We start from the raw sequence: 10,000 nt of genomic DNA, 5'->3' as shown, positions 1-10,000 counted from the left end.
CTGCATACCTTTATCTTGTGCCCTTTTCTCATCTTCGTTTTTTTCGAAACTGGGCACCTGAAGGCTTCTTTGGTCTTTTACTTTGATCCATGATAAAAAATGAAGACTCGACATCATCGACGGTTTATTATATTTTGCAAAAAAAGTCCATTCGCTCGTCAATCAACCAGTTTTTTAAAATTATTTTTCACATAACCCAATTATTCCATGTAGGTATGTCTATTTTAATTCTAGGAAGGAAATGCAATTCATTTGGAAGCTGTGTTGTGTGGTCTCGTTGGCCTGGGATCAGTCTATCCCTGGCCCCCCTTCCCCCTTGCTTCTTATGGCACACACAACCTGTTGCACTCTTAGACCCCTTCTACACTAAACTGGCTAAGATTATCCAGGGTAAATCCCACCTGACTTTATCCGTGTCCACACACACACAAGGGTCGTTTAAGACCCCCTCCCCCTCTCCATCCGTCGGCGCAACGCGACCTAGTATGCATGTGCGGAAAATGCACACGTCAGTCACCTCCAGTGTTGCTTTGTGCGCAAGTTCTTAAATGTAACTTATCTGAACAATATCCAGTGTTGTGGTATTTCAATTAACTGGAATCCAGTGTGCTGTGGGGCCATATTGTAGTGAATCACACCTGAGCCATCATAAATTAATAAAATCTGTATTAGACACGTAAACAATGTGACAAAGAACATTTTACATCAATCAATCTAGGGATCTAGATATCTGGTCAGGACACTCCTCAGTCTTTTGCTTTCACCTTCATTGTCCATTCGTTTTTGGTGACTTTATATACTCTGGACCTAGACGTTGAGTACATGGCAGACAATAACTGATACAGTCTGCTTTGCCAGTCCAAAAATATTCGCCGTTTTCCGTAGTCTTCCCTCGACGGCCAGGTAATACAAAGCACACGCTACCTTTTTTATCACATCCACGGGAGCCTACATTCTCGTTGTCTCTCCTTTGACAAATTGACAACGTTTTTGGGTATTAGAATCCCAGCTGACCTCGACATTGGAAAGTTCTCTTGCCGTCTGAGAAGTGTTGTATCCCAAATAGCTGCAATCGCTTTCTCTTAAGGTATTTATGTGTGATTTCCACAAGCGTCTGTACAGACGGAAGGAGAAACACGGGCATGATTGGATGACTCGCCTCCATATTTCCAGTGGTTAGCTCCGAGTTACAAAACAGCTTTATTATGAAGCTGGCTGTGGCGCGTTCTTTCTGACTTTAATTCCTGTGTGGGGCGCGATCTTTCTGGCGTTATTTCCTCTCCGAACTCACTTTGTAAACAATCCATCAGTCCATACAAAGCTAAGAGCCGGAGATTCAAGAAATACACAGCGCACTTACCCGTGTAAAAAATTATCCAAGGAGGGGAACCTTAAACGATGAATTTGTGTGGCCGAAACGGGGCTTAGGCTAAATAATTATTCGTTTAATGAGTTATTGGTAATCGTTTTTATACAGAGGGCGGCAAATTGAAAGTTTATTTTGGTCTGCTAATTTTCCACCTCGGAGGGTACACTTACGAGTTCTATATGAAAGCGAGGCGGAAATGTGCCGTTTATGACCTGCACCAGAGGCGAATTTTGGACAAGGAGGAATATTACGCCTCCGTTTTAGAAAGACAGGCCGGCATATTGCCGGCCTTATCTTGGCGCAAATGTGCCGCCTTCTCTATATAACAAGGGCCACTAATGAAAATGAGCAGCAGTAGTCTAGAAAATTGGCGATTTTAAAACCTTAAAGTCACAGGAAGCCAGTGCAGGTGAGCCAGTATAGGTGTAATATGATCAAACTTTCTTGTTCTTGTCAAAAGTCTAGCATGTGCATTTTGTACCTACAGTGAAGCATGGTGGTGGCAACATCATGCTGTGGGGATGTTTTTCAGCAGCAGGAACTAGGAGACTCGTCAAAAGGGAAAGATGAATGCAGAAATGTACAGAGACATCCTGGATGAAAACCTGCTCCAGAGCGCTCTTGAACTCAGTCTGGGGCAAAGTGTATATACATGACACTATGTACATGCACATGTTGACTCCAAGAGTGTGCAAAACAGAATGAGAACATATATATACACTATAACCACATATGAACCTGTTTGATGCTTCGGAAAGTTGCTGGGGATCAATTTTGGTTCAGATCAGGTAGAGGTTGAGCTGAGCCATGATTTTATGGCAGTTTTAAAAGTTAGAAGGGAAGTTCGAATTTTAAGGTCTGTTGCTAGTGCATTCCACTGTGTGGTGGCAAAATAGTAGAATGCATTTTGTCCCAGGAGAGTCTTGAATTTGGGGGGGACGAGGTCTGAGGAACTCCCTCTCGTGAAGTACCTGTGAGCATCACATACTCTGGTGAAATATTTCGACAGGTACTTGGGGACCTGAGACTGTGTAGCTGTGAAAAGGCCAATTGAATTGACCCAAGCCCCACGCCACGGCCGCCCCCCTCTGTCCTCTCAGATTCATTGCCCACTGCCCTGGGGGCTGTCAAGCTACGCCCTCCACAGCCCTCCCTCCTCGGCCCCTGCCGTCTCTACCCGCAGTGGTCGGGCCACCATCGCACACCGGCGCAAGGATTTTGACTACGGGTGAAGTCTGGGAGGGCTTGTGTAGTGGGTTTACAGAATTCACCCACAGAACTTGAGTTATGGTTAGAGAGTTCGGGTCGGACGGGTTTTAAGGGAATGCATTTCTGTTGTTGTGCACAGACTAGAGAAAGGAACGGATGTTGAGTATTGCTCCATCGTTATTGGAAGTTGCTGAATGTCAATAAAACAGTGAGCTCCCTCTTTTGACACTCTCCTCTTGATGCGCTGTCAGATCACCGTTTGGTTCAGATTGAAAATAAAAATGTTTGTTTTCTCTCTAAGCTTCTCATTAATAAAATAAGCCACCCAAGAAACCAACTTGTTTCTCCCACAGATAAGCATAAATGTGACATTTAGAATATTAAATAGGAGCTTAGTGGTCGCGTCCTCTATTTCTTCCTTTTCAATTATTTAGAAATCAGAATCTCTTGATAAAACGTAGAAAGATGATTAACAATGTGATTAACAACCGGCAAGAGGGCTGCTCGGGAGAGCGGTGCATTTATAAGAGCAGCAGGGCAACAAAGAAAAAAAAAAAAGTCGATTCGGTGTGTTTTTCCAACATGATGCAGAGAGCACAGCTACACAAACACACGGCAGAGAAGCCAAAGGACAAACAACCGTCAGAAGTGAAGCAGCCAGATGGCTGTGTCATTCCACGTCTGTGTTCTACCACCCAATCCTTTCCTCTTGAGGAACAGAAGCTGACTTGTAACCAAACTCGAATTCTTTTTCATGGGTCACTCGCTCGTCAGTCGGTGCTCCATAAAGCCTTCAGTGACCTTTTCCTAGGGTGTACCCTCCCCTCTGCTGACTTGTTGTGGAAACAGTAGCAAGTGAACCAGAAAACATCTGCAGCTTCTGCACCAGCACACTCATCTTGCAGACAAAAGTATTCGGACACACAGCCTTAGATTTACAAATTTCTCCTGATCAAACCTCAAACAGGCCAAACAACTTCTGACATCATCACCCCCCACTCCCCGCTCTCCAATCAGAAAATGTCCCAATACTTTTGCCCATATAATGAAATGAGCAGAAACCTCATTTTCACATCCTGAATGTATGTTTCCTGCGTATGTCAGCAATATTTCACATACCAGTTGCTTTATAAGTTATAATATGTAATGGCTAGTTCCAAGAGTGAGAGCTCAAACCATCTTTATTATATTAATATGAATTATGAAAATAGTTACATTAGTATTTTCTTTATATTTTTTAAAGAAATTTTGCAAATGTACTGTAATATGCATACGTTTTTTATACACATTGACATGAGTTTATGGTTCAGAGCGGTTCAAGAGCCAAACAATTGACACAACATAAGTAATTTAATAAAAAATACTGTGAAAATATAATACTTTAATATATTATCATGTACTCAAAAAATATTGAGTATTATTACTGTTATCATTTATTACCAGTTAGGGTTCAAAGCAGAAAACAATGTAAAAAAAAATGTTTTTTAATAATTTAGTATTATAACAAAAATTAAGCTATAAAATATTAGTTAACTGATACATATCAGTGTTTCCCACACATTCATTTATTTGTCGCAGCCCGCCACGAAAGAATTACATCCGCCACAAATGGATTTTTCGGCTTTTGACTCGCTCGACCGCTCATAAAAGCAATGGGACTCTGTGAATGTACCTTGTAGTTACAAGTCCGGTGCAGTAGGTGGCGGTAGCCTACTATGCATTGTAACTATGCCAATAAAACTTAATTCACCTGGTGGGCCAGAAGAAGAAGAAAAAGAAGAAGAAGAAGAAGAAGAGGGACGGACGGACGGACGGACGGACGGGATCAAAATACGAGGGTAATATATGTTATAGGTAGATAGGTTATAGCTGCATCGCTCGCGGCTCGTCATATATTTAACGTTAATCCGCGATTTCACCGAGCGTTTCACTGACGGTGAGCAGCCTGACGCTGCTTCATTAACACCACCGCTGTTTGACTCGGGTCCGGGGCAGACGCACGTAATAACAATCACCTGTTTTCATACCGACGAGCTAACGTGTCCAGGTTATAACCCTGTTGTCAATAAACACACGTGGAGACGGTGCTTCAGATACTACATTAATACTCAAGCTAAAATGTCTACTGTAGCATGTGAATGCAATGAAAAGAATAAAATCTGAGCCAACAAGCTGTTAAAATGTTGTCCAGGTTAATGTTTTGGCCATTAAAGGCCCTTCATTTCAAGATTTCAACTGTGATCGGGCTTTAAACAGGTGGCTGACCTGTTCAGATGGGTGTAACTGCTACTGGTCAAATAATGTGAAATAGCATTTAATTTTACATGTATGCAAAGCCATTTAAATGTAATTATAGATAATAATAATAATAAATACTGTGTAGTGTTGTAAATAGTCAACGGGAAGGATTTTAGTAAGATATAAGCCATGAGCACTACACAGCCAGAAAAAAACCTAGGCAGGACAAGTAAAAATATTGGGGCAAGTAGATTTGAGAAGTCGGGCAAGTAGAAAAATTAGGGCGGAGGGAACAGGTGAGACTCAGCAAACACTGAAAAATAAAGCAGGGTCAGATCAGAAATGCATTTATCTCATGAAAAGGGTCCTAATGTATATTCTTATGTGCCTTATAGAGAGGACCACGACAAAACATAGAGCGACTAGCTCCAGTGCGACCTGTTCAGCAGCAGCAGGAGGAGGTTGACTGACTGTGGCAGGACACCTCTGCCTCTGTTTCACTTTATGTTGCTGGTAAATAATATGGTTGTAGTCGAAGGCTAAAGTTAAATTATTTAGTGTGCACTAATTAAAGGGGCAGAGCTTTAAGAGACATTTTAGCTTTTATATTTTATAAGATATATTTTTTGTAAGAACCACAATTAATAAATATATTTCAGTGAATAACTAATTGTTCAAATCTGTATATAAATATGTACATAAAGGGTTGTAATTATATTCCAACTCCGCGTTATTCTTGGTCATCGCCGCTGCCGCCGCCACCCCCCACTTCCCCAACCAACCCCCCCCCCCCCGACCACACCACCACAAATAGATGCCTGCCCTGTGGGAAACACTGTATATGTATGTAATGATAGTAATAATAATAATAATAACAACATTTAGGTGTGCTGGAAAAAGTCTATTCACATCCAAATCAGGATTATTGATTAAACCGATTCTGAATATATATATATATATATATATATATATATATATATATATATATATATATATATATACCGGTATATATATATATATATATATATATAAATGTAATTGATATTAAAAAAAATACAAATAAACATAGATAGACAGACAACATCCACAGTCACGTTCACACACTAGGGTCAATTTAAGGTAGCTAATCAGCCTATCCCCAGGTATTTGGTTTTATTATCATTTTATACCAAATAAAATATTGCGATAATAGATTTGAATCGATAATCGATTATGAATTGAAACGTCACCCCAAGAATTGGAATCGAATCGTGAGTTGTTGTAAGATTCACATCCCTAATAATAACAGTACCGGTACTATTATTTTTATAAATATTTTGTGTTCTTCAAAATTGTTCTTTCAAAAAAGAACCCTATAAACATAGATCTTATTTGACAATTTATAATACAGGAAAATAATTCATTTGCATTAGTTTTCCTCCCCACTAAGCAATGAATGTGGAGGAAGGCAGATGTTGGTCCTTGTTTGTCACGCTACAGTAATTTGTTTTTTTAAAACCGACAAGCAAAGACGCTGAAGTAAAAACTACCACAGAAAAGAGAAAGAAGCAGAAACATTTAAGGACAGCGTAATAGTGTGAGGAATTGGCTTTTTATTTCTCAAAGCTTTGACGTGCAGACCGGCACACGTTGCCTGCCATCGCCATGGCGACAGATTGCTGAAAAGCCAACAAAAGGATCCTGTTGTGCTCTCTCTCCTGTTTATAAGTGTGCTTCTACATAGTAAGAATGTCTTCATACTATAATGACTAATACATGCATGACGCTGTATGTTTGCAATAATCAATAATAAACATCCAGGCTTACTATTTGGCAAGCTTTGACTACTTTGACACTATGTAAAATGTGTTGGTAGAGTACATGCTTTTCATTGGACGACAACGACTAGGCTCACTTTTTGACAAGCATTAGCTCACATGTCTTAATTACTTACAGCAAGAAATCTTACACCGACAAAGGCAGTAGAACCATGGGATTTGATCCAAACAATCAACAAAGGGTACATTTAATAAAGACATTTTGAAATTAAAAGTAATGAAATAAGAGCATTATATCAATATCTTGGTATTATAAATGCAAGAATAGTTACATTAAAAAAAACGACATAATTATAAAAATTCAATGAATAAATATATTACGTCACTAATAAATGTGATAACATGCTTAAAATTTTAAATATTTTTCAAGTAACTTAGATTTTGAATGAATTACAATCCCTTTCTGGGGTTAAAATTTAGCCTGATTTTTTAAAATATTTCTTAACTCAGTATTTGGTTTCATATTCCATTCTGCACAGCTATGTATTTGTTTAAATAAGTCTTCATACAGTATTAAACAATGGGAAACTTTTTTTTTTTTTTTTTAAACAAGCTGCATTGAATGCATCAGCCCAAAGGAGACTGCTAACAATGGAGAAGAACAAGGGTCTCCTCTCTTTACCTTTTTATTGGCCATATTTAGTAGACTGATTTTATCCAAGAGGAGACTGAGGGCAAAGTGCAGCCAAGTGAAGACTGGAGTATAATACTGCAGTGTCCGAAGCTAAGGCAAAGCAAGGGGCTAAGCTAACGTTATTTGTGTCATTTCTCGCGGCGTTTCTTCAAATGCAGGGATGATGATCCGTTACTTACAATCAAAGATTTGTATAGGAGGGCTATTAGAAAGGTTTATTTTTTTTTAATAGAGTCTGACGAGGAAGAGCACGCAGGAACATGAAAGAAAGAAAATAATCAGGTCGTCTCTGGCAAAGGGAGCGAGGGGGGCTGCTCCTCAGTGACCCCGCCTATGGAGAGATCACTGTTGTTACGACTTTGGCTTTGGATCTGCTCAGAGAGCGTCTGCACAGCGGAAGTGTCAAGGACAGCTGGAAACAAAGATGAATAAGCAAGAAAGAAAGAGAATAGGGAGTAATAAGTTAGAAATAAAAGGGAAGAATATAATAGAAATCACACCAGAGATATAAGTGGGCTGCAACTTACATCCAGGGACCTCCGTCAGCTCGTTAAGAGGCGGAACTGTCTCTAACGTGTTGGCATATTTCTTGGCGGCCTGTCTTTGTGCATGACGTGCCTCGATTTCCTTTTTGGTCCTTGGGATCCGACATTTGAAAATGCAACACAGAGTGATCACTGGGGAGAAGACGGGAAAGATCAGTTGTTTGTTCAAGTAGTGAGATGTATTACATTGGCAATGATCGTCTGCGGATGTCCTCGTTCATCCACCTCATTGAATTCTAAGGGCATTCAATCGATCGCCACTTGAATGCTCAGTTTGTCGTAGAAGACATTTTGTCTTCCATCCCAGCAAGTCTCATCAGTTCATGCTCGCAGATAAAATATTTAAAGATGCAAGATCACTGAGAGCGAGTGTTTCTTAACCATAGGGCCCACTAGAGGGCCGCCAAAAAATAGATGTTTCTCAGCTGTGGTCCGTACTCTGTTGTAATACACTTTACCACCACTTATGAATGAATGAAATAAGTTTATTTCGGTCATATAATCAACCATCAACCATTAACCATTTTGTGTGACCAGTTTAAAAGTACAGACTATACATATACAGTATAACAATCATACACATTTACACACAAAAGGAAAAGAAAAGAAAAGAAAAAGCATGACCGAAAAAGGAATAGGCTGAAGCCAAAGCTTATATTTGTCTATCCTATACCTTCACTGAAAATAAGATTACCTGGAACATCAATGTTAAAAAAAAAAAAAATCAATGGAATGAAAGTAATTGTTACTATATTTTATAATTTTCAATTATCTCACCTTTCAATGTTTTCTTAAACCTTAACAAAGAAGTACATGTCTTCAACTCATCACTGAGCTTATTCCACCATTTAACTCCTAAAACTGAAATACATTTGTATTTAATATTCGTTCTTGCTTTACCTATTTCAAAAATCAATACCCCCCGTAAATTATGGGTTTCTCCTCTTAATTGAAATAACCTAAGCATACAAGCTGGAAGGCTGTTGTTCTTTACTCGAAACATAATTTCCATTGTTTTTAAAAACACAATATCTGAAAATTTTAACACATTAGAACTTATAAATAATGGATTGGTATGTTCATAGTAGCACGCTTTGTGTATTATTCTTATTACCCTTTTTTGAAGTTTAATTATTGGGTCTATGTTTGTTCTATAAACATTTCCCCAAACTTCAACACAATATGTTAAATATGGAAAAATAAAAGAATAATATAACATATGCAAACATTTCTTATTCAGCATGTGTTTTACTTTATAAAGAATGGCAATGGATTTGGATATTTTTCCCTTTATATATTCAATATGCGGTTTCCAACATAATTTATGATCAATTATTATTCCCAAGAATTTAGTTTCATATACTCTATCAATTTCCACTTGATTTAATTTTAGTTTTACTTCACGATTTGTTCTTGCACCACTAAACACCATAAATTTAGTTTTCTTATCATTTAATGATAACTTATTGATATCAAACCATTTTTTTAGCTGAAACAACTCAACCTCTATTACCCTCAACACTTCCTTCAAGTCTTCTCCTGAACAATATACATTTGTATCATCTGCAAACATAATAAATTTCAATTTATTAGATACTGAACAAATATCATTTAAATATAGTATAAATAACTTAGGTCCCAATACCGAGCCTTGTGGAACCCCACAAGTTACTCTTCTTGGCTGTGATTTAGTCTTATTGATTTCCACATATTGAGATCTATTACTTAAATAACTACTTAACCACTCTTGTGAAACACCTCTTATGCCATAGTTTTCCAATTCTTGCAGAAGTAAGGAATGATCGATTGTGTCAAAAGCTTTACATAAATCAATAAATACTCCAACGGTGTGTTGCTTTTTTTCTATTGCTGTAGCTACGTTTTCTACAAAGTCCATCACTGCTAGGGATGTAGATCGATTACTCCTGAACCCATACTGATGGTCATTCAGTAGCTCATGTTTGTCAATGAACTTATCAAGTCTATTTACAAATAATTTCTCAAGAATTTTTGCAAATTGAGGTAGTAGAGACACAGGTCTATAATTTGAGACCATATGTTTATCACCATTTTTATAAATCGGAATAACTTTAGCAATTTTCATTTTGTCAGGAAAAGTTCCAGTTGATAAAGATGTATTACATATATAAGTAAACGGCTTCAGGACACAATCCATCACTTCTTTAAC

General features: G+C 38.2%; 1 protein-coding gene across 3 annotated transcripts in view; it reads right to left on the bottom strand.

The window, feature by feature from the left end:
• tmie (transmembrane inner ear) overlaps positions 1-10,000 on the bottom strand; it is a 41,961-nt gene that overhangs the window by 1,299 nt on the left and 30,662 nt on the right. For 2 of the 3 annotated variants that reach the window (XM_061979298.2, XM_061979299.2), the window contains exon 3: positions 7,795-7,944. In XM_061979298.2, the coding sequence (XP_061835282.1) occupies positions 7,795-7,944 (150 nt within the window). Of the gene's footprint in view, positions 1-6,402; positions 7,680-7,794; positions 7,945-10,000 lie in introns of those variants that run through there. The other variant, XM_061979300.2, reaches the window with a different exon arrangement.

This window comes from Nerophis lumbriciformis, linkage group LG19, assembly GCF_033978685.3.
Source record: "Nerophis lumbriciformis linkage group LG19, RoL_Nlum_v2.1, whole genome shotgun sequence".
In the NCBI taxonomy this organism is placed as follows: domain Eukaryota; kingdom Metazoa; phylum Chordata; class Actinopteri; order Syngnathiformes; family Syngnathidae; genus Nerophis; species Nerophis lumbriciformis.
This window is presented reverse-complemented; position numbering and strand designations above follow the sequence as displayed.